This window comes from Ambystoma mexicanum, chromosome 8 (genome assembly GCF_040938575.1).
Source record: "Ambystoma mexicanum isolate Mex_15411 chromosome 8, UKY_AmexF1_1, whole genome shotgun sequence".
In the NCBI taxonomy this organism is placed as follows: Eukaryota; Metazoa; Chordata; class Amphibia; order Caudata; family Ambystomatidae; genus Ambystoma; species Ambystoma mexicanum.
In genome coordinates this window covers 632,624,970-632,650,732 of record NC_090929.1, presented here as the reverse complement: position 1 = coordinate 632,650,732, position 25,763 = coordinate 632,624,970, and the positions used below count along the sequence as shown (strand labels likewise).

The 25,763-nt window shown below is 45.9% G+C and overlaps 1 protein-coding gene across 1 annotated transcript in view; it reads left to right on the top strand.

Annotated features, from left to right (window-relative positions):
- Positions 1-25,763, top strand: part of LOC138473638 (alkaline phosphatase-like) — a 279,429-nt gene that overhangs the window by 79,264 nt on the left and 174,402 nt on the right. The window contains exon 2 of the mRNA XM_069612170.1: positions 6,417-6,533. Within this exon, the coding sequence (XP_069468271.1) occupies positions 6,417-6,533 (117 nt within the window). The remainder of the gene's footprint in view (positions 1-6,416; positions 6,534-25,763) is intronic.

Here is a 25,763-nt window from a genome sequence, read left to right as displayed (position 1 = left end):
CAGTATAAGATCTCGGTTGAAGGTGAGTGAGCTTTGAAGAGCATTGTTTCCGATTTTGTGCATCGTGGGGTGATTGAGGAGATTACAGGAAGTTTGTGCAATAGTCCGATTTAACCTGTGTACAAAAAAGGCGATAATGCCATTCCGTTTCGTTTTATAATTGATTTGCGTGCCATCAATAGAGTTGTCGCTCCGCAATTTCCAATTGTGCCTGATGTGACGACGATATTAACTATGATTCCAGCTACGGCTACTTACTTCAGTGTTGTGGACCTGAAGAATGCTTTCTTCAGTATTCCTATACACAAGGACAGTAGATTTTTGTTCGCGTTCACCTTAGGGGGACGCTCGTTCACATTTACTCGTGCACCTCAAGGTTACACCGAGAGTCCTAGCATTTATAGTAGGGCCTTGAAAGAACAGCTTGATACTCTTGAATTACCTCCTACTTGTACGCTGCTTCAGTATGTTGATGACTTGCTTTTAGCAGCAGATTCTGAAAGCTCTTGTAAAGAGGGCACTGTATTGTTGCTCATCCATCTAGCTAAGCATGGTCACAAAGCTTTGCTTAAAAAGTTTCAATATTGTTGCCAGGAGGTCGCCTATTTAGGCGACCTCCTGTCAAAAGAGGGAAGAAGATTGACACCTGAAAGAATAAAACACATTTCTGGCATGTCTGTCCCAAATACACAGAAGGAAGTCAGAGCCTTAATAGGTATGGCTTCTTACTGTAAGTTATGGATCCCGAACTTTTCACTAGTGATAAAACCGTTGTTGGCCTTGACAAAGAAGGACATTTCTTCGCCACTGCCATGGAAATCGGAACATCAACAATCATTTGAGCTTCTCAAGACTGCATTGTGCTCTGCACCGGTTTTGGGTACACCAAATTACAACAAGGCCTTTGTGTTGTTTGTGCATGAATGTGATGGAAGTGCTTTGGCTGTATTAACGCAGGAACATGGAGGGAAGAATAGGCCGTGCGGTTACTACTCTTCTGCCCTTGATCCTGTTGCATGCGCTTTGCCAAGATGTTTGCGAGCTGTCGCTGCTGCTGCCACGTCTGTAAAGCAGAGTGAGGGAATGGTCCTAGGCCATGATCTAACCCTGATGGTATCTCACTCTGTAGATGTTCTATTGAACAAAACCCAAACGCAGCACCTCACTTCAGCACGATTGACAAGATATGAATTGATCTTGTTTGCTCCCCACATCCAAATTAGGAGGTGTTTGTTCTTAATCCGGCTGAACTCCTACCTTTCCCGCAAAATACTGTTTGCAGTGATGATGAGTCACATGACTGCCTGTATACTACTGAACAAGAAACAAAGGGCAGAATTGATCTTAAGGACACTCCTTTGGATAATGCGGAAGGGGAGCTATTTTGTGATGGCTCCTGCTTCAAACTTCCGGATGGTACATCCACAGCTGCTTATGCAGTCACTACATTAAGTACGGTTGTAGAGACCAAGAGAGTTACGCATAACTCTGCGCAGGCCGCAGAGATTATAGCACTAACCCGAGCTTGTGAGCTTTCCGAAGGGCTAACGGTGAATATATATACTGACAGTATGCTTTTGGGGTGGCTCACAACTTTGGGAGACTTTGGTCAGAGAGAGGGTTTCTAACTTCACATGGGACCAAGATTCAGCATGGTCCCCTGATAGTACAATTGCTCTCGGCGCTTGCGCTCCCTAGTCAGTTAGCGATTATGAAATGCGCAGCGCACGCAAGATCACAGATGATGTAGGAAAAGGGAATGCTTTCGCTGATCAGATAGCCAGACAAACTGCCACAGATCTTCGCACAGAAATATATGCTCTAAGAGAAACTAGGGATGCCTATGTAATGGACGAGGATATTGGGTCCGTGCGGGACATCCAAGCTGATGCCACAATGGAAGAATCTAAGAAATGGGCTGAAGGCCTGGGGAAATTAGATGATGATGGGTGTTGGGTGGACACAGTTGAAGGGAAATGGTTACTTCTTAATGCCTACATAGTCATGATGGTTACTATGGCACATGGTCCCACACATGTGTGTGCTCAACAGATCACGAAAATGTTAGAGAAAGTTTGGGTAAATGATAAGATTTCGAAAATTGCTCAGCATTATGTCCAAAATTGCATGATTTGCCTACAGCACAATGTGGAGAAGGGGACAGTAACTCTCAGGGGTAGCTTTGGGCCTCCTTCTGTCCCGTTTGAAGTGATTCATTTTGATTTTATTGAGATGGAGCGGTGCAATAGCTTGAAATATGTCCTTGTGGTCATTTGTGCCTTTAGTAAATGGGTTGAGGCTTTCCCTGTGAAAGATGCTACAGCCATGACTACTGCGAAAATTATGATAAAGGAGTATTTTCCGCGGTTTGGGTTGCCAAGAGTCATTTGGTCGGACAATGGTCCACATTTTGTTGCTGCTGTAATTTTGCAGATATGTACGGCACTACATATTGATAAGCGATTTCATTCGGCTAGACATCCTCAAAGTGCCGGGTTGGTAGAGAGACATAACGGTATCCTAAAGAACAAGCTTGCTAAAACGTGTGCCGGTACCAAACTAAAATGGCCGTACGCCTTACCGATCGTGCTACTAGCCATGCGCACTACCCCTCAAACTAAGACTGGGCTCTCTCCATTTGAGGTGGTGATGGGGAGGCCTGCCAATATTTGGGGTCTCCCGAAACCTAAAGCACTGAGAAGTGTTGAGAATGTATTGCTTTCAGACTACTCTAACCAGTTGACAAAAATCTGTATTTCATTTATCATCAGGTACGATCAGCTTTACCTGTACGCTACGAGGTCCCAGGTCACAACATCCGGCCTGGAAGCTGGTTCCTGGTGAGAGCATACGAGCGGTCCTCTTGCCTCGCGCCTCGCTGGCGGGGACCTTTCCAGGTTTTGTTGGTCACCCAAACGGCAGTGCGGGTGATAGGAAAGAAGAATTGGATACACGCAACGCATGTCAAGAAACTTCCTCACCCAACGCCGCACGTTACAGAAGAAGCAGAACCCCTCGCTAACGCTGCAATCGACGATCCTAAAGCAGCAAATAGCACTGTGAGTGAGTCAGAGAATATCTCTGAGCCCGTGGGGCTTGGGGAACCGTCCATTTTGTCTCCACGCTCTTTGGAAAAGCCATTTCCGGAAACCATTGCTCCGAATTCTGCAACTTCCGTTGCCCCTGATGCGTTGCTTCCCTCAGGAAGTGATGTTACCTTATTTCTGGATCAAACAGTACCGGGAACCACCAGATATAATCTTCGGCGGAGAAAATAGACCTGCGGCACGGTTCAACTGTGCATTTAAAGAAGGAAAGGATCATCGAAGGCTTGCTTTTGCCCAAATTTGAGAAAGGCGATTCTGTTGGCTAGGGTTGGGGAAGGACTAAGAAGCTGCGCGACTGGGGGGTCGTCAGCAACGAACATTGGGGATGCCTGCCACCGCTACTGCTCGTATTGGACTTGTAAAGAAGGGGGTGACCAACTTGGACAATGAACAATGTGCCTGGGCTCCGAAAACGTATTGCTGTGTTTTGATGATAATAATTGAGGTTTTTATAGTAACTGCTTTAGGATTTTGGTACTTCGAGGAGATTTATCCTCTAGAGCCTCTTTTGCCAACTGAAATGGCACCTACTGTTTTTACTCCTTTTGTACATTTGCATACACTGTCACCTAGGGACTCTCAGCATAGACGGAAGTATCACAACAATACTTTGATGTTGATTATGAATTCGACACATGCCATTTTTAGCAAAACCAATTGTTGGGTCTGCTCGCATTTACTGCAACATGGGGATAAGGGGCTAGGTTGGTATATTCATCCCTTACCTTTGACGACTGCTTGTTATGCCTCTCTTAGAGCACTGTTCTTTGGCCGATGGAATGATAGCATCTCGAGGAATTTTGATGGAACTAATTTGAATAGTTTTGAAAAACGTGTTCTGACTCCCCTGAGATGCTCGCTTTTCACAAATAGGAGTAAACTCAATGTTGCTTCAATTAGGCCTTCTGATAGACTATCTCGTCCTTTCCAATCTTTGGTTTCCTTTAAAATGGCTCCGATAGGCAATAAGGATGCCGTGCCTCCTTCTTACTCTGTTAACCACAGCCCCGATTCAGTTTCTTTCTGCATACAGAGGAATGGCACCCGGTCAATGGGAGATTTTAAAAACTGTGCCAATGTTGCAAATTTGACTGGGGAAAACAGACCTTTGTATGTAGGCGAACCTGTCTATTTCGTTTGCGGTAATGTAGCATTTCCCTGGTTGTCCAGGGATTGGCAGGAACCTGTTATTTAGGGATCCTGTTACCAGGGGTGTTCGTAGCAAGCACTTTGGAAGTTTCAAAGGCTCGTCCACTGCGGGACGAGAATGATGATACCCCCGCACAAGTCCTGGGAGATATAGCAAAATCAGTTGTGCCATTCTGGGGACAGATAGCAAATTCCGAAGACATCAGGAGACTAGCCAGAGTACTGGAGAGAACCATCAACCGGACCACAGATATACTTTATAACATGACACTAGAGCAGAAAGCGATAAGATTAGTAGCACTCCAGAACCGGATGGCATTAGATGTCATTCTGGCTGAACGTGGTGGAGTATGTAAATTAGTGGGGTCCGCTTGCTGTGTTTTCGTACCAGACTCCTCCCCAACCATTTTTAAAGCAATTCAGAATCTGCACGTCCTTAGCTCAGAAGTGCATGTTCCCGAGGGGAACTGGAATATTAATGCTTGGTTTTGGGATTTCTTGCGATCTAGGGGTTGGAAGGTGCTTTCAGTCTTGCTGATCATTTTGGGAATTCTGCTATTTCTTTGTTGTTGTATCCAATGTCTGCGTAGTATATGTTCGATGCTAGGGGGATGTTGTGCTCAGGCGATAGGAACGATAGGACATAAAGTATATGCCCCGGATAAAACCTCCAAGGAGTATGTGTTAAAAGAGATCTTAGTGAACGACCTGATGGCCATAGATATCTCTGACAGCGATTCAGGGTGTATGGACGATGACGTATGGAGTTACTTGCAAGGAGATCAGAAGTAGTTTAGCACTTGGCATTGGCCAAAAGGAGGGTTTGTCAAACTGGATATTAAATTATGCCTCCTGTTGTAACGATTGTATGTATATTGGCCTACGCCAAGTCGCTTAAAACTGTACGCGAATAACTCTCTACGGCAAGGTCTTGACCTTAGAAATTGATGTAAGCCGCCATCTTGAATCAAGCCGCCATTTTAGGTTCTCTTGCTGTGTAAAAGTCACCCTGTACATCAAAATGGTGGACGATGCCATTCCGAACAGAATCTGGTCATCATGACCTCAGTGCAGCTAATGTATAACTTGCCTGCAGGCCACTTGTTAGGGTCGCGAACTGAGACCTTGTCCTTCTGTTGACCTGTGTGTAAAATGGATTACCTGTATCAACGGAACTGATCTATGCGCATACTGATGTATATATTAAAAGTTGACCTGGCAGAGACCCTAGACCAGTAATACATTCAAGGAATGGTTAACCCGCGAAGGGGTTGGACAAAAGGCTGGAGAAATGTATAAAAGCCTGATTGTCCCAATGTACAGTCTCTCACTGAATACATCAAATCCCGTTGAAGTTCGTTGTGTTGTACTGAGGGTCGATAGCTATCCGATCTGTCATTTGACTTTGTCACTGCTTGACCTTAAAATAAAGTACTTTGTATGTTCCTTTGTAACCGGTGTTTGGCGTGTTTCCTTTGGGCTTCCCGGCCTCATATTATTTTTCTGTTTTCACATTCCAGCCTCTATTAGATGTGTGTTGTGCAACAGTCTTGCCTGGATTTGTCTTCCAGCTGTCAAATCAGTGTGCACTAGCCTTGCCTCACTCCTTGTGTTACAGCGTCTGTTAGATCTGTCTGCAGCAGTCTTGCCTGGCTCAATTGTTACAGCACCTGTTAGATCTGTGTGCAGTATTCTTTCCTGGCTCCGTGTGTAACAGCCTTTGTTAGATATGGGTGCTGCAGTCTTGCCTGGCACCTGGTAACACGGCCTCTGTTAGATATGCCTGCTGCAGTTTTGCCTTGCACCTTGTAACACAAACTTTGTTAGATCCTTGTGCAGCTGTGTTGCCTGGCTCCAGGTGTTAACCTATCTGTTAGATCTGTGTGCAGCTGTCTCGCCTGACTCTAGGTGTTCCGGCCTATGCTAGATCTATGTGCAGCAATCTTCCATGGATCCAGGTGTTCTAGCATCTGCTAGATCTGTGGGCAGCAGCCTTGCCTGGCTCCAGGTGTTCCAGCCTCTGCTAGATCTGTGGGCAGCAGCCTTGCCTGGCTGCAGGTGTCCCGGCATCTGTTAGCTCTGTGCAGCGGTTACTCAAGACTTTGATTGATATGTCTGTAAGGAATGTGTTGACATGCTTCCTTGTTCTCCTCCATCCAGACAGAGAGAAAGATCCGAAGTACTGGAATGACCAAGCGCAGGAAACACTGAAAGAGGCCCTGGGGCTCCAGTTAAACTTCAACGTGGCCAAGAATCTTATCATCTTCCTCGGGGATGGTAAGTCATCACCAGCTTTGTGGCAGAGAGAATTTGTCCACATAAGGTAATTGGGCTGTGAGGTATGTGTCACTGACCCGAGAGTATGAGCGAAGGCCTATAGGAAGACATCAGTCGCCTTGCTGATTGAATTTATATTGTTTACAAAGCAGGTTTTGCATTTTTTTAAACAAAAAGTTTGTGAAAAATGACACGAATCTTACTTACCAGCTCCTGTTTTTAACAGCTTCCTTTAAGATGCACACATTTGACATACTTGGGAATTGGATAGTATTGTCATCAAGGATGGAAGGGAGGAAGGCAGGAAGGAAGGAAGGAAGGAAGGAAAGAGGGAGGGAGGAAGGAAGGAAGGAAGGAAGGAAGGAAGGAAGGAAGGAAGGAAGGAAGGAAGGAAGGAAGGAAGGAAGGAAGGAAGGAAGGAAGGAAGGAAGGAAGGAAGGAAGGAAGGAAGGAAGGAAGGAGGGAGGGAGGGAGGGAGGGAGGGAGGGAGGGAGGGAGGGAGGGAGGGAGGGAGGGAGGGAGGGAGGGAGGGAGGGAGGGAGGGAAGGAAGGAAGGAAGGAAGGAAGGAAGGAAGGAAGGAAGGAAGGAAGGAAGGAAGGAAGGAAGGAAGGAAGGAAGGAAGGAAGGAAGGAAGGAAGGAAGGAAGGAAGGAAGGAAGGAAGGAAGGAAGGAAGGAAGGAAGGAAGGAAGGAAGGAAGGAAGGAAGGAAGGAAGGAATCATTCTGTGGCTATGCAAACAACACAAACTCAAGCCTCCGACGGCAGAGCTTCCTTACACATATCTTATACTCTCAAAGTGTACATGGCGGAGCTGGTTTTTGTAGTTCCTGCCAACTACCTCCCATTGTTTCTTACTTCTTCTCTCCTGTTCGCACATGTGATGTTTGAAGATACAGTAAGGCATCTCACTAAATTAGAGCACAGGGAATCTGTTGCTGAATCGGACCATATTTAGTCATTGTCTATCTTCCCACTTCCCTTTTTAATTGTTGTCTATCTTCCCACTTTCGAGCACCACTTCCATCATAAATATTTCCCTTGCCAAATACGCTATTCCCCTTTCATTCAAGCAGGCAAAAGGCACCCCTTTATTTGAGAAAGTCAATTTGGATCATTGACTCATTGCCAGGTTGCCTTTCTGACTAAAACAATGACGAATGGATTTGCTCCCCAACTACAAACCTACGTGGGCATAAACAAACCATTAGACTCAATTAGTCAGGCTTCCACCTTTATCATGGGCTTAAACAGCACCACTCAGCATCTTTGACACCGCATTGGAGGTGTTGGAAAAAGGCCACTTGGAGTTATGATCTGATTGGCCCTCTCAGTGGCTTGTGATGCTGTTGACCATGAAATGCTGATCTTCCTCCTTTCTGATTGGATGGCTGCCAGGGATAGCATATGAGATTGGTTATTTCCCTTTCTAGTGGACTGCATTAAGAGGATCCATGTAATTTTCTCTTCAGACCATTTTTGCCAAAGCTCGGTTTACTGGGTTTAGATTTGCCGTTGCAGGGAAACATTTTTTGTAAGATCACCCTGCCCCCACCCCCTTCACTGATGTGGGAAGAGCCGAGCATTTCCCACAGATGCCTTGCCCCTTTTCCCCCACCCAACGACCTGTCTAATTGGAGGGACACCCCCACAGCCCGCAGTCTCCTGTCCGGCCTGCTCCTCGACCTCCTACTACTTGTCTCACCCTGCCTCCACCCCCTCTGCCCCTCTATAGACACCTTCTTAATGTCCCTGTCCTTTAGATAATTTACCAATAATTAGCATTGCAGTGCATACAGATGATTTGCTGTGTACAGCACTATATTAATACACTTCATTCAGACATTCATTCACATTGCATAGATGTTACAGACACACACAGGAGTCAGAAAGCATAGCAATCTCTCAGTTTAAACAGATATCTTCTGCGATAGTAGGTAGCAGAGATTTCACATTTAGAATTAGGAGTGATATGCAGGGAAGTCCATTCACCAAAATGCCAGGGGTAGCGGAAGTGACATCACACACCTGATGACATCACAGGAAGTGATGTCACATTACCTTTCACCTATATGGCATCAGTTCCTCTTAACCCTGGTGACATCACAGGAGGGGGCTTGCGGGCATACAAAAAAGTACATATACGTACAATTAGTAAAATACCAAATAGGTACTAAAGCAGACAGGAATATTTTAGATACCAAACCACATTTTAATATGGTTGCTGCCTTGATATGCCAAGGATGGGGTCATGATATGATAGGGTTAGACCCAGTGTAATTAAAATAGACTGAGGCACTGCCATAGACATGCCACTTCAGCATTGCATGGCCAGTTACTTCCATATTATGGCATTTATTGCTGCATACCAGGTATTGTCATTATAGGACAAGTAGAGCCCCTACATTGCCAATTGCTGCAATAATACAGTATCCAAAAATCCAATAGATGAAAGTCCCCAACAATGCACAGGAGCGTTAATGCTTTAATTCATGTTAATGATTTGTTATTTATATAGCACTATACATACCACATATTTACATACAATTATAATCCCAATCGAAGTTGGTACACCTATAGCAACCTCGTAAGAATGAAAGGCTGAGTTGAGCTTACCGGGATTCAAACCTGCAACTAGTAGATCAAACATACACTGCAGCAGTGAGCGCTCAACCCGCTGAGCTATCTTACTACTTTGCTTTAAAAATGCAATGCTACAGTAAGAAAACATATCAAAACTGGCTGCACATTGTAGGCCAGACAGGTAATAACACTTACCATGTTTGCTGTGGTCTTGATGATTCACAGTAAAAAATTCCATGCCACAATAAGACATACCTAGACTGGCTGCACCAAAATGCCAATCTAATCACGTAATAACACTTATCATGATTTCTTTATCAGAGATACCAGTACAAAATGTCAAACTACAGTAAGACATTGCTAGACTAGCGACGCAATATATCACTTATGATTCCTACTTCATTATATATGCCCAGAAAAATATGCCTTCACGCAGTAAGTAATGGCTAGACTGGGTTCACCCAAATGCCAGTCTAGCCACTAATAACAATTATCATGCCTACTTTATCATTGATGACCATTATGTATTAGCACACTCCTCTCCTACCCGACCCTTCCCACACATCCCCTCTCCCTCCAACTCTCATCTTCCAACTCCCAAAATCTGCTCCTCAGCCCAGCAATACATCCACATCCCTCTTCCTCATCCCAGTACTTATGTATGAAGCAAGGTGCTTCATGGGCAAGTACTGGGATGAAGACGACTAGGACTCGGAGTAACGAAGAGTACCCATAAGTAATCTAGGCATTGAACACAAGCACACACATTCACACACCATGCACTTGCTCATTTACACATGCATCATTCAAAATGTACTCAAACACGCACACCCAGCCACCTATCCATCATGCACTCACACATTCCCACACATGGGCCTCATTACGAGTCCGGCGGTAACCCTTATGGTGCTACCGGAGGGTTGCTGCTGGACTTGTAAAATGGTACTGGTGGCTGACTTCCTGGTGCCACTGGGAGATTACAAGTCCAGCGGCCCGGGAAGTCTGGCCCCGGTAAAATGTAAGTCTCCATTCCGATAGAGTCCCATAGCACTCTATGGCAATGGGGACTCAGAAGCGCCAACACCATTGCTAATGATGCCGGCTCTTCCATGAACGGTCTGCCTACCGTGGCCGCTGTGCCTGCCATGTTCAAGTCTGTCGGCACAGCGGCCCCGGCAGGCAGACTCCTAGTTTGCCCGTCCGGAAACAAGGGTGCCAGTGAGTTTACCGGCACCCTTGTTTCTGGACCGGCAAACTTGTATTGAGGCCATGCAATATATACACACACATACATTACATAATATACACACATTACAACATATGACGTCCCTGGTGATATGGCAAAAATGTAGCTCAGGGGTGGAGGCGCTTTCTGCTCTTTTGTCTCCGACTGAGAAGTACAATCACCCTCACAGTGCTATGGAAGAAGGCCCTCAGGAGTTGGCTGTGATTTCACAGAGGGTGCTTATTAAGTATACACCTGTCCTGATGCTGTAGTTGGGTCATGTGGTTTATGGGTTGGTAAGAAAGTGGAAGTACCAGGAAGTAATCCGATGTGCAAGCCTCGCTGCTTGCCTGGGATTGCTTGCCTGGAAATCCCCAATCCACAATTGGAAACAAAATTATTTCTTCTTCCATTGTGTGAATGTAGCTGTCAAAGCCCTGGTGCTCATGTACAATAGCAGGAAACACATCTACGCTGCATTATATAACACGCTATCATCATTTAGGGAGGGGCTAGGCTTTTTTTCTATCTGCCAGCACAGGCATGAGATGTGAGGACAGTACTGGTTTGTGTGGTGTTAAAGCAGAACAATCAAGGGTGTGTGGGAGAAACAGAGGTCAGGAGATGTGAGGGGAGTCCAGATCAGCAGGCAGAAGAGCAGCGCAAGTCAGAATGTTTCAGGAAAGCACAGAACAACAAGAGGTGCTGGTGCGTCGTGGATTGGCACTATTAGGTTTAAATTATTTCAATGCAATTATCTGCTCCAATCCTCTTTAGCCACAAAGGCCATTCTAACTACATTCAATCATACAGAAAAAAGGACACCTTGTCATCACCCGGTCTTTCAAAAAACGGAGTGATATTATTGAAAAAACAGTCAAATCAACAAAACAAGAGAATGAATAAATATTATTTTACATGTTATAATTACAAAAAAATGCTGCAGAGAAATTGTATACAGTGAAATCCAACATATAAGTGTGCATTAAAACAACATTAGCATCAACGAATAACCATTCTTAGACATAGACATGAAATACATACATTAAAGATCATAAACTCAAAACAAAGAAAAAAAAGGGGGGAAATAAATAAATAAATAAATAAATCGAGCATGGGGAGACCCATATATCAATTTCACGCTCAGTTTATCGGTTCAGTCAGAAATAAGGCTTGTTATTTTTCAAATTTACGACGGAAACCCAGAATTGGGATTGTTCAAATTTGGGGTTAGGTCTGCCAACGCAAAAGGGGGAAACTTGAAAAGAGCCTCAAGGGATGTTCCTTCAAATGGTGGACTTTCAGTGGTCCAAGGTCCAAATTGGAAGGTTCCCCTCTTGTGAAAGTGCGTTTCGGCGGTTATTGACAGATGGATTCTTTCATTCAAAGTAGAAGAAAGTGGTCCGCCTTCATCAGGGCAGTGGGTGAAAAGACCCTATAATCAGTGAAGACCCGCGTACAAACATCGAGGTCCTGGTAAGCGTGTGCTTACAAATACTGCCACACGTGTATGAGGTCGCAGTGGTCTGACGTCTGAAAAGCGAACATCAGATATGGTGCACCTGTATTATATCAGCTGCCTACTATCTGCTACCATGTGTAGTGTGGACAACAGCTTGTATACTGCATCCTAATTCAGACAAGTCAGGGAAGTGTTCCGCCTGTTGGGTCCTCCAATACAGCATCCACCAAGTGCTAACAAACAGCAACGTGGAATGTCTGATGGAACGCAAGGAGAGCAAAACTCCTTGTGGTGTTCAGGAGTCAAAATTGCTGTGGCTGCGCAGTCCTGGGTGACAGTCCTGGGTGCGTGGCTGCGCAGTCCTGGGTGCGCAGTCCTCAGGACAGCACAGGTCAGACGGTGAGGGGAGCACAGGCCAGGATGCTTTAGAGGGTTTCAACTAAGTGGTCTGAGGGCAGAAGAGAGGGCACACACGTGCTTTCAGGTGACCACAAGACAATAGATAGCTCTCTACACTAAATATGCTATATATGCTGATCGTTTTTTATACATTGCTACTCACTTCTATAGTGGTCTAACAGCGCAGAGGTTTGCTCGGAAAGTGGTGGATTTTGGCTCCGCCAGAGGTATCCAGGCATTACTGTGTGGAGCAATGTGAAATAAGTAGAGTAAAACAGACATGAAATACTGATACAGTGTGTGAGGGAATCCAAGGTATGCATGGAGAATGTGATAATTTGCATGCCTGCAGTATCAGTGAACAGTGGTCGAAGTGTAAAAAAGAAAAGCAGTGAAACGATGTACCCTCTGCACCACCCCCTTTTCTCCCCACCCACACTCATCGTCACCCCCCCATTCAAACCCCATACCTCTCAACTCTCGCTCAGCTGTCAAACACTCCTCTGACATCTGCCACCTCCTTGAAGAACTAGACCTTGATGTCCTTGGTCTTACTGAGATATGGTTCACCGCCAGCCTCTATCATTCCCACTCAGACCTACTCCTCTTTAGAATGCCTTGTCTGTAGGTTTTCTCTCTCGCCTACCCAGTCTCTTACTGTGGCTACCATCTACCGGCCTCCTGGCCAAATCAGTTCATTTCTTTCTGAGTGGGCAGACCTCTCCTCCTCCCTCCTGGCCTCTACCACTCACCTCCTCCTCCTCGGTGACCTCAATATACATTTAGACTCTCCTTGTTCACCCTCTGTACTCTTCCGTGACTTCTGTGACTCCCTCTCCCTGTCTATCCTCCCCTCTGGCCCGACTCACTCTGCAGGGTACACACACGATGTCTTGATCTCCTCTGACCTCCCCCTATCCATCCCTCTGACCACTCCTCTCTCCTGGAGCGATCACTCCCTCCTCTCCTCTCATCTCTCCCTCTCTTCCCCCCAAGCCAAGCCTACCCCAACACTGCCACCTACCTTCTCGGACATCCGGTCCATGAAGCGTGTGTCAGTTGAGGCTTTTGCTGCCACTTTCTCCCCCCCCCTCCACCTTTGGCTGTCTCACATCCTGACACAGCCCTGTCTCTGCTCTACTTTTCAATTTCTGATACTCTTGATGCTCTTGTCACTGTCATGAGGATCCGTTTGAAGTCCAAAGCCAAGTGCAATTCCTGGTATCGCGCTGACCTAGCTACACTTAAACTTAAGTGTAGGGTGGCTGAGAGGAAATGGAGGACTTCCTGTTCATCCTCTGACAAACTGGCCTGTCGCCTGCTACAAAGGCAATACCGACTCCATGTCCTCACAAAGAAGAGAGTCCACATTCAAGCTTGTGTCTCTGCGGCATCTAACAACTTGGCCGAACTCTTTAAAATCTGCAAGGAGCTGGCCAACCCTGCTGCAGTCTCTACCCCTCCTGTTGCCTACCAGGCTCTTTGCAATGCCCTTGCTTCTCACTTCATTTAAAAAATCCAGGACATCCTGTCCACCCTCTCCACCCCCACCCTTCCTCTCCCCTCTCCATATGTGCTTGCTGACCCTCCTTTAGCCACCTCCCCACCATCATTCTCGTCCTTTCCTCTTTTCTCCCCTGACGAGGTCGCTAGACAAGTCCGATCTATGAAAGCCTTGTCAAAACAGGTTCATCCCTGTTCCTCTAAAACCATCAAGGACCACATTGACACCCTCGCTCCAGCCCTTGCTGATTTTTGCAACCACTCCTTTGCCTCAGGATCCTTCCCCTCCCCTCTGAAGCACTTCCTTGTTCATCCTCTTCTCAAGAAACCCACAGCTGATCCTTCTTGTCCAGCTAACTACTGCGCAATTTCCATTACTCCCTTTCTGGGCAAACTCGTGGAAAAGTTGGCCATCTCTCAGCTTAACCTTCATTCCAATTCTGTTGGCTGTCTCCATGACCACCAGTCTGGCTTCAGAGCTGCCAGTAGCACGGAAACTGCTCTCCTGAACATCCGTGAAGATCTGCTCTCCAACCTTGACTTTAACATTCCCTCTGTCCTCATCCTCCTCGATCTCTCTTCTGCTTTCGACACAGTCAACCATACCATCCTGCTCAACCGTCTCCATGAAAACTTGGGCATCACTGATCAGGCTCTGGCATGGCTGACCTCTTTCCTCTCAGATCGACCCTCCCAGTTCCAACTTGGGTCCTTTTTTTCATCTATCTTCCTCTCTACCTGTGGTGCTCCCCAGGGGTCTAACCTCTCGCCCTGGCTTTTCAACCAATACCTGGCAACTCTCGCCCACTACATTGCCTCTTTCTGCTCAAATTTCCAGTGCTACACTGACGACACTCATTCATTTTCAGGCTGCCCTCTGCCACCTCCTCTCCCGCTCTTATCTCTGCTTGCCTAACTGCCATTCAAGATTGGTGTGCCGCCAATGATCATTGTCTGAATGCCAGCAAGACGGAGATCCTCCTCATCGGCACACCTTCACCATCCTTTCCCCTCACTCTCTGGCCAGCCTCCCTTAGCCCTCCTCCTACCCCCACCTGTGAGGCTAAGAACTTCGGGGTCATCTTTGACTCCACCCTTTCCTACTCCGCCCACATCTCTGAGGTCTCTAAAAGTCAAATATCCTACTGCCCCTCCTCCGAGGTACTCTGCCTTTCCTCACCTTCCTGCAGAAGCTCATGGTATCCCAAGCTCTGGCTCTCTCTTTGTTGGACTATTGTAACAGCCTCTTTCTAAATCTACCTGCCTCTACTCTCTGCCCTCTGCAACTAATCCAGAACAGGACTGCAAGACTTGTCCTTGGCCTCAAGCCCTGGGATCGTATCTCTCCAGCTCTGAAATCTCTTCATTGGCTCCCAGTGGACGCAAGGATTAAATTCAAAACCCTCTGCATTGTCCACAATGCTTTCTGGGGCCTGGGTCCAAAATACCTTCAGCTATCCCTCCACAAGCACCTCACCTCTCGAGCTCGTCACTCCTCTACCTCTAACTCCCTCAGGGTCAGTTGTTTTTCAAAGAATCAAGCTGGGGGTAGATCTCTGTCTTCGGCTGGGGCCTCCCTCTGGAACAGCCTCCCTGCCACTCTAAAACTTGAGGAGAACCATCTCCGGTTCCGGAAGCACCTCAAGACCTTCCACTTTTCTTCTGCCTTTGCTCCCCGCTCCCCTGCTGATCTGTTCTCTCTTGGTATCGTGCACCTGGCCACCCTCTGTCCTCCGGGCCCAGGTAACTGCTCACCCCGCCACCCTCCCACACTGCCTCTGGGCCACCCCTTGCACTGGGGTCTGTATCTGTACCCATACAGCCCCCCCTTTTTCTTCCTGCACTTATCAGACCTACCCTGTCTGCTGTGTTAAACCTAGCACTTGCAAATTGCTGGCTGCACTACCACTGTTTGTTGCCTTTATTATTTATTCATTATTTATCTGTTTCTCCTCTGCTTCGCACTTTCCACTTCTCCCCCCTTCCATGCACTTTTCCCCTCCCCCTCTCCCATCTACTTGCGCGTTCTCAATGTCACTGGGCCTAGTAAGATCGCTGTTTTGTTCTCCCCTGTTCCCCTCCCTTGCCGTGTCGCGCTCTGAAACACTTGTGTATGAGCGTGATTGAAATAAGATATCAATATCAATACCTGGGTCCTTCCTTTCCTCCACTCCACCCTGCAAAATTTTGTTTAACAATAGTTCTAGTGAGACTGAAGAAAACACGAAACAAAAGGCGTTTATGCAGCCTCCCCTTCACCACCCACCTTTCGGACCGGCACCTCTTAAGAACATGCCCATGTGCACACACCCCACCCCTCTCATTGCCTGCAAAGAAGGCTGAGCCTACAGCCATTCATATGCAGATTGCTGTAACACAGTGCCTTTTGGCTGTCTGTGAATGGGTTCTATATTGCAAGTAGTCTATTGAAATAAATAACGCCACATTCAGCATCTGTGAGATAGCTCAGTGTGCTGTTACACTGGCTTCATATCCGCAGCACTCCATTTCGAGGCCCCTCTAGGGGTGACTTTTTTTTTTAAGTTGCCATCCTGGAAGGGAATTCTCGGTCGTATAAAGTAAGGGAACGATGGAGGATGGCCCCGGAAAGTAAGGGAACATCATACCCTTTAGTTCCTGCCCACTTTCACCTCTGTGAGTGAAGAGTAATCACAGCACATGGATAATCAGGAAAAAGGTATAATGCATAATGCTCTTAAGAACAAGCTAGGATGAAGTATCCTACCTGGCCCTTCCTACCGGTAGCAGCATGGCCTTGTGGGCTGGGTACTTGCCAGTGCCGGTGGATGATGGGTCCAGGCCTAGGATGGGGAGACCCACGAGACATTCTCCCACTGTTTGTGCTGTATGGCAGGGGACTGCCACATTGGAGTCACCAAACCCCCTCTTTAATGAATGTCAGATATTAGGGAGCACCTCCCAACACACTTCCTGTCTGCGCACTTGCACGACCTTGAATGTACTAGGCCTAGCACGTTTGTCTGTTCTGTCCTCTCTCTGTCTCCCCTCCCTTGCTTGGTTGTGCCTGAAATACTTGTGCATAGGCGCATTAGTAATGACCAACCACCAATCAATCTGAAATGTCGCCATGCCTAGTACAGTAGTTTATTGTTCTGTATGTCTTCCCGCACCCTCCCCTTCTCCCCCCACTCTTTGTCATGCACTTGTACTATCTGGCAAGTCGTTAGGCATAGTACGGTAGTTTATTGATTGTATGCTCTTTTCCTTCTTCCCCACCCCTCTTCTCTCATTCCTTCCTGGCATGCACTTGCACTAGTACTAGTAGAAATGCCTCAGACCTGGTTTGCTAGTTATTTTTGTTAGATTTAAGACCTAAGAAAGACGACTGGATTCCCTTGTTCCCTTCCCGCCTTAAAGCGCTTTGAAGCACTTCGCTTGTGTATAAGGGCTTTACAAATAAACAATTACAATGACAATCACAAGTCATTGTCAAATATATTTGGAAACAGCTTGAAACCATGACTATTTCTATTAGGATATTCGGAGAAACACAGGGCATGTTTTATTGCACTCATCTTGATTTGACCTATGAAGAAATGTGTGATATGTTGTGATTTTGACCTTAATTTGGCACTTTGGACCTCATTCGCTTGTTAGACAAATCCCAATTGTGTTTGTTTGTTTGTTTGTTTGTTTATTTATTTGTATAGCGCTCCTGACCCAGGGGTATATGTGCGCTTTGAACATCAAGTTACAGGCAACAGTAGGGAACAATAGTACAGTAATGAGGCATATGTATAGTTGACAAGAAAGCAGTTAGTGCATAGATAATAATAGGCAAACATAATAAAGGATACATTTGTGCATTAGGTATGCATACATAGATGGTTGGTTATTTGTTGAGTAACCAAGTGATGACCTTAGTTCTGAAGGGTTGGAAGGTGGGTGTGGATTTGATATCCAGTGGAATGGTGTTCCATAGTTGTGAGGCTAGAGCTGGGAAGCTGGATCCACCAGCTCTTTTGAGGGAGTATTTGGGCACCGTCAGTTGTAATGTATTAGAGGATCTAGTGGTTCTGGTATTCTGTCTTAATGTAAATTTGTTAGTGAGATAGGGCGGGGCTAGGTGGTTAAGAGCTTTGTAGGTGAGGCATATGGTTTTTAGGTCTATTTTTTGTTGGATGGAGAGCCATTTGCATGAGATTCTTGTAGCAGAGATATGTTCTCTTCTGGGAATATTTAGGGCGGCACGGAGTGCGTTATTTTGTAGAACTTGCAATTTATTGATTACCGTTTTGTTGGCGCCTACATAAAGGCTATTACAGTAATCCAGTTTGGATTGAATGAGTGCTCTGGCTAAAGTGAGGCAGTTGTTGGGGGAGATCAGCGGTCTGCAGGCCCTAATTAGTTTATCAGTGTAGGCAGTGGCTGAGGCATTCATATTAATTTGTTTGGCTAGGTTGGTATTCGTGTCTAGGTAGAAACCAAGGGTTTTACACTCTTGGCGATGGGGATGGTGTTGCCGTCAATGGTGAAGCTGGTGTAGCTGGGACAGAGTTTCCGGATGGTGTTGGGTGAGCCGACAAGGAGCAGTTCGGTCTTGTCATCATTCAGGCAAAGGCCATGTGTGGCCATCCATGCCTGAATGATGGAGAAGACTTCATTGATCCAGTTGGCGCCCAAGTTGTAATTACCGGATAGGGTGAGGAGTATCTGGGTGTCATCTGCGTAATTCGTGTAGGTGACACCCAGATGGTCCAGCTTGTCGAATAGGGGCTTTGTAAATATATTATACAAAGTAGGTGAGACACAAGATCCTTGTGGGACACCACAGGTAATGGGGATAGGGTTGGCCGCTGCTAGGGGTGAGAAGACCCGCATGGTCCTATTGTCCAGGAAGGATTGGATCCATGTGACCACAGAGTGGGAGAAGTGTGCTGCCGATGACAAATGGTTGCACAGGATTTTGTGGTCAACCAGGTCAAAGGCAGAGGAGACGTCGAGGAGAAGAAGAATGGCAGCCTTACCTTTATCTTTGAGTTCGTCTGTCTGGCACTTGAGATCAGCAAGGGCCGTTTCTATCCCGTGTTGTGGTCGAAAGCCAGATTGGCGAGTTCCTAATAAATGGTTTGTCTCGAGGTAAACCTCGATCCTTGGCTGCATCTTTTATGATCTGTGCGGGGCAACTGTCCCCCTTGCAATTCGAGGGTTTCAAAGATGCTATAATTGTTTGTACCTCCGGTATGGATACCTTTTTGAAAGTAAAGCCTGAGCTAGTGGCGGTAGGTGGAGGAGGGGTGGAACTGGAAGTAGGACCATGAGTGAGTTGTTGTCGTTTGTTGTCAATTTTGGTTTGGAGCCCTGAAATTTTGTTAGCAAGAGCATTCTGGATCCCTGTGCACCAAGGTTTATCCTTAGTGCAAGAATCAGTGGGAGGAGTGGGGTTTTCTGATTCCTTTAGGATGTTAAAGAGCTCCTTTGTGCTAGAGCTTGCCTGAGAGATCCTGGAGTTAAGAGATTCTTTCTTTGCGCGTGTAATCTCATTTTTGTAGAGAGTGGAGATATTGGTGAGATTAGTTCTGTTATTTACTGAAGGCACTGATTTCCATAGTGCTTCGAGTTTACTTTTTTGTTGACGGAGAAGTTTGAGCTCTGGGGTGTACCATGTATTCAGGAGCACTTTTGGTTTCCTTTTGCACATTTTTAGTGGGGCAATGATGTCGATGGCTTTGGCCATGGAATCATTATAGACGTTGACCAGTTGGTTCAAGTCAGTTGTAGCTGGTAGTGCGTTCAGAGTAGGGGTCACCAAGGGTATTAAGGATTCCGCTGTGATGTTACTCTTTTTCCTAGTTGGACAGGCAGGTGCAATAACAGGCCTTTTATGCACTAAATTGCTAGTATTAATGTCAAATGGGAGGAAGTGGTGATCAGTCCAGATGAGCTGTACGGGATCTTTCATGGTAATGTTGCAGTTAAGGGCGGTTACCCAGTCAAGGATTCTGCCCTTCGAGTGGGTGGATTTGGAGCAGAATTGTTGGAGGCCATGCTCCTCTAATGCCGTGGCCAGGGCAATGGCTGGGGTGTCGAGAGGGTCATTAAACCCAAGATTGAAGTCTCCAAGTATAATCATTTGTGCTGACGGTTTGGAACTTTCGGCAACTAGTGAGGTGATGTCTTCCTCAAATGAGCCAGGTGGGCCCGGGGGTCTGTAAATTAAATGCAGCGTGATAGTGCTCTTAGGGGAAGTTTGTAATTTGACTGTGAGATGCTCACATGATTTAAGTGGAGGAGAGGAGGCTAGTCTAATATCAAGCGAGGACTTAAAGATGATAGCTACACCACCTCCTTGAGCGTTAGGTCTATCTGCTCTGAGGATGGTGTAGTTATCAGGTATAGCTAGGGTGAGAGATGGTCCTGCAGCATCATGCAACCAGGTTTCGGTTACAGCAAGGAAGTCCAGGTTGTTAGTTAGAATAATGTCGGCGACTTCTATGGAATGGGCGACTAGTGATCTAACATTTAGAAGAGCTCCTTTAGGAATAGGAGGGGTGGAATTGATGGGTGTTACAGTGTGATTGTTGGTCTTATTGGGTAGTTTGGCTGGGCGTTTGCTAGTTCTGTGGTGGGTTCTGGCACCAAGTCTAATGTTCCGATCGGTAGGGATGAAGGTAGTGGTTCGGGAGACAGTTAGGTTAGTGGTTATGGAGGTGCTGTCGTCAAGGGTGGGGCATGATGCTCTCGTGTCGGTAGGGTTCCGCTTGGAGATATCTGAGTACATATTGGCTGGGACATCAGAAGAGTGTGCGTGGCCATAGGTAGGATAGGCGGATTGTGATTCCGGGAGGAAGCCTGGTGTGGTAGGCAGGAATGGTGTGGGGCAAGTGATGGGGTAATGTCTTGGGCAGGCAAGTCTGGCTAGACCATTTTTGTGGGCTATGTAACTATTGCCAGTGCAGAGTATGTTGCTTTGACACAAAAGGGGAACATGATCGCGGTAAGGCAGAGTAGCATGCTAGGGCTGGGGTGATGTGCAGAGGAATGGCAAATAAGGGGCATTGGTGACATAAGGTAGGCACAATACAATTCAAATGTGGACAGGAAGCGACCATAGGGCACAACACAATTCAAATGTGGTCTGGAGGCGACCATAGGGCACAACACAATTCAAATGTGGTCTGGAGGCGACCATAGGGCACAACACAAATTCAAATGTGGTCTGGAGGCGACCATAGGGCACAACACAATTCAAGTGTGGTCTGGAGGCGACCATGGGGCACAACAGAAGGGCACAACACAAATTCAAATGTGGTCTGGAGGCGACCATAGGGCACAAAATGTGATTTGCCTCTCCACCCACTACGTGAGGTTAATATGGCTTGCTTTTTTGGGCACAGCATCAAATTCACTATAAGAATTTCTGATTGGATGAAATAGATTTTTGTATGACTCTGCCTCCTCATTAATTGTGTGATTTTTTATTGATACACACACAATCAAATACAACCTGAACCTTAGTTATGGATTATATGGAGCTGCGCATCATTCCTAAATTAAGAACGTACATTAGTGAAATGTTACTAACATACCTATTTCTTAGTTATTGCAACTTCACAGATCTGAAATTCCGATCACAAAATCGTTCTTCTCTTAATCTGGCTACTTGTGTTTCAAGCCTTTGACTCTTCTTCAGTGCAGTTGTCATTAGTGATGTTAGTTATAGGTGCACGTGAGTAGTTTAGTTTCCTGTATACATTTCTTTGTGGATGAAGCAATACTAAAGTGTTTGCTATTTCATATTCAATTTTCATCTTGACTGCAATTCCTGCTGATTTCTTGATGTGCGATCCCAGGCAGTGGATAACTAGGATCACCTTCCTGTTGCGATTCAGTTATCCTTCAGTTTCTTCAAATGTTGATTTAATTTGCTCCTGTATTTGAGTTTACTCCTCCCTTTCATCAGTTTCCAATTATTGCAATCTAACTATCCTCCCTGTTTGGGATCTCTGCTCAGCTAGCACACACAAACACATTTCCCTTTGCAACTATTTGTCTATGGTACACACAGCTATGGCACGTGTAGTATAGCTCAGTGGCAACTCCCTATTCTTGGAAGCAACACGGGTTCGAATCTCGGTCCGTGCTTAGGCGCTTCTCGATAGTAAGCACGTTATAAAAAAACAATTGTAATTATGTGCATTTGTCCTATTGTGAAATCATAAAATACAATATTAGGGCTTTTACACCATGCAAAGAGAAATGCACCGACACGGGCTTGTAAAGATTCCCAGAATCTTTATTACAACACTGAACAGTTTACAAAACAAAGTACACAAATAGCTATTTGGCCGTCAGTACATCACAGAGAACACCAGAAGGTTCAATGTGAGCAGTGAACAGGAATTGCTAGCTGGACATCAGCCTATTTATATAGTTCTTTGCACCGATGTCCAGCCTCTTACAAGTTAATCATGTACTGGGCTAGGGTTCGTGCCAGGTTTACTTCTAATTTGTTAGTCTATTTGTATCTAGTTCATCTTTGGTTTATACATCAACAAGCAACAATGGTGACCGTGTATGCTCTAGGCCTAACATTACGCCGCAGGACTTAATTTATACAATGTAGTTAAACAGGCGTTCCTATTCAGTTACTCAAACAACATTATGTTTAATATATGTACATAGATCAGTTTCGTTGATATAGGTAATCCATTACACACAGGTCAGCAAAAGGACAAGGTCTCAGTTCATGGCCCTAGCAAGTGGCCTGCAGGCAAGTTATATATTAGCTGTACACAAAGGTTATGTCGGCCATGTTCTTTTCTGAATGACATCGTCCACCATTTTGACTCACAGGGTGACTTTACTGGGAGAGTGAACCTAAAATGGCTGCTTACATTGATTTTAGGGTCAGGACCTTGCAACACGAATTTCTTCGTAAGTAACTTGTTAGCAGCTTGGCGTAGGCCAATGTAAATATAATCATAGCAGTAGGAGGCACGATATAATTTCTAGTTTGACAAACCCTCCTTTTGGCCTATGCCAAGTGCTAAACTACTTCTGATCTCCTTGCAAATAACTCCATGCGTCATCGTCCATACACCCTGAATCGCTGTCAGAAATATCTATCGCCATCAGATCTTTTACTAGGATCTCCTTCAATACATACTCCTTAGAGGTTTTATCCGGGGCATACACTTTATGTCCTATTGTACCTATCGCCTGAGCACAACATCCCCCCAGCATCGAACATATACTAGGTAGACATTGGATACAAAAACAGAGAAATAGCAGAACTCCCAAAATGATCAGCAAGACTGAAAGCACTTTCCAAACCCAAGATCGCAAGAAGTCCCAGAACCAAGCGCTAAGATCCCAGTTTCCCTCGGGAACTTGCACTTCTGAACTAAGGATGTGCAGATTCTGTATTGCCTTGAAAATAGTTGGGGAGGAATCAGGCACGAAAACACAACAAGCGGACCCCACTAACTTACATACTCCACTGCGTTCAGCCAGAATGACATCTAATGCCATCCGGTTCTGAAGTGCTACTAATCTTATCGCTTTCTGTTCTAATGTCATGTTATAGAGTATATCTGTGGTCCGGTTGATGGTTCTCTCCAGTACTCTCGCTAGTCTCCTGATGTCTTCGGAATTCGCTATCTGCCCCCAAAATGGCACAACTGATTTTGCTATATCTCCCAGGATTTGTGCTGGAGTGTCACCATTCTCGTCCCACCGTGGACGAGCCTTTGAAACTTCTACAGTACTTGCTATGAACACCCCAGGTAACAGGATTCCTAAATAACAAGTTCTCTGCCAATCCCTGGGCAACCATGGAAATGCTACATTACCGCAAACGAAAAAGACAGGTTCGCCTACATACAAAGGTCTGTCTTCCCCAGTCAAATTTGCAACGTTGGCACAACCTTCAAAATCTCCCATTGACCGAGTGCCATTCCTCTGTATGCAGAAAGAAACTGAATTGGGGCTATGGTTAACAGAATAAGACGGAGGCGTGGCATCCTTATTGCCTATAGGAGCCATTTTGAAAGAGATCAAAGACTGAAAGGGACGAGACAATCTATCAGAGGGCCTAACAGAAGCAACATTTGGCTTACTCCTATTTGCAAAAAGCGAGCATCCCAGGGGCATCAAAACACGTTTTTCAAAACTATTCAAATTTGTAACATCAAAGTTCCCTGAGATGCTGTCATTCCAACGGCCAAAGAATAGTGCTCTAAGAGAAGCATAACAAGCAGTTGTCAAAGGTAAAGTATGAATGTACCAACCTAGCCCCTTATCTCCATGTTGCGGTAAATGTGAGCAGATCCAGCAGTTGGTCCTATTAAAAATTGCATGAGTGGCATTCATTATTAACAAAAGAGTATTATTCTGATAGTTCCGTCTATGCGAAGAATCTCTAGGCGACAAGATATGCAATTGCACAGAGGGAGTGGGTATAACAGATACATTTTCAACAGGTAAAAAGTCCTCTAGCGGATATGCTTCCTCCAGATACCACAACCCAAAACCAGTAGTTACTAAAAACCCAGTTATTTTTACAAAAAGGCAACAATACGTTTTCAGGGTCCCTTTAGACATTTGCTCATTGTCTCTGCTAGTCACATATTTATCTAAATGTTTGGTACGAGCGGTAGCGGGTGCAGGCATCGTAGTCTTCAATCGAAAAACACCAATTGTTCGTTTGCTGGTGACTCCAGTCGCGCGTCTTCTTAATGTCTTTCCCACAACCCTTAGCCAACAGAATCCCTTCGTATAGTCAGGCCAAAAGGCAAGCCCTCAAATGATTTCTCCAATTGCACAGTCAAACCGTGCCGTAAGTCTATCTTGTAGGACGTAAATTATATTTCACAATTTCCGGTGCTGAAGGATCAGAAAGTAGTGTGTCGTCACTTCCCACTGGAGGTGGCGAGTGAATGGAAATGGGATCAGAAAATGAATGATCCGGAAGTACCACTGTTGGAGAGTGCGGAGACAACATGGCCATTTTGTCTGGCCTTACGAACTCTGGAACGGGCCCCCATACTCTCTTGTCGATTGTTGCTGTTTTGGGCACGTTGGTTACAACATTAGAAGGGGATTCTGTGTCTTCTGTATCGTATGGCACGGGCTGCGGGATCCGCTTGGTGTGCGTCGCGTGTATCCAATTCTTCCGCCCTGCTACCCGCACCGCAGTCTGGGTGACTAGCAGGACCAGGTAGGGAGCCCTCCACCGAGGTGCAAGGCAAGACGACCTTTCAAATACTTTTGTGAGGATCCAGTCTCCTGGTCGTAGACTGTGACCGGGACCCTCGTACCGTACAGGTAATGCCTCTCGCACCTGGTGATGAATTGAAAATAGATTTTTAGTCAACTGGTTACAGTAGTCTGAAAGAAGCACATTCTCTACATCCCGCAATGAGCGACTCTTTGGCATACCCCAAATATTAGCAGGCCTCCCCATCACCACCTCAAAGGGAGAGAGCCCAGTCTTAGTTTGAGGGGTTGTTCTCATCGACAGCAACACGATCGGTAAGGCGTCTGGCCATTTTAACTTGGTGCCAGCACACGTCTTAGCGAGCTTGCTCTTTATAATGCCGTTATGTCTTTCCACTAATCCGGCACTTTGGGCATGTCTGGCCGAATGGAACCGTTTATCAATCTGCAATCCTTCACATATTTGTAGAATTACAGCAGCGATAAAGTGTGGCCCATTATCCGACCAGATGACTCTCGGCAGCCCGAACCTAGGAAAGAACTCTTTCAACAGAGTCTTTGCCGTGGTTATGGCAGTTGCATCTCTAACAGGGAAGGCCTCATCCCACTTGCTAAATGCACAAATGACGACCAACACGTATTTAAGATTGTTACAACGTTCCATTTCAATAAAATCAAAGTGGATGACCTCAAACGGAACAGAAGGTGGAGCAAAACTTCCTCTAGGAGTCGAGGTACCTTTTCCTACATTGTGCTGCAAACAGACCATGCACCCTTGGACAAAGTGCTCCGCAATTTTGAAGATTTTATCATTGGCCCATACACTGTGTAACATTTTGATCAGTTTACACGCACAGA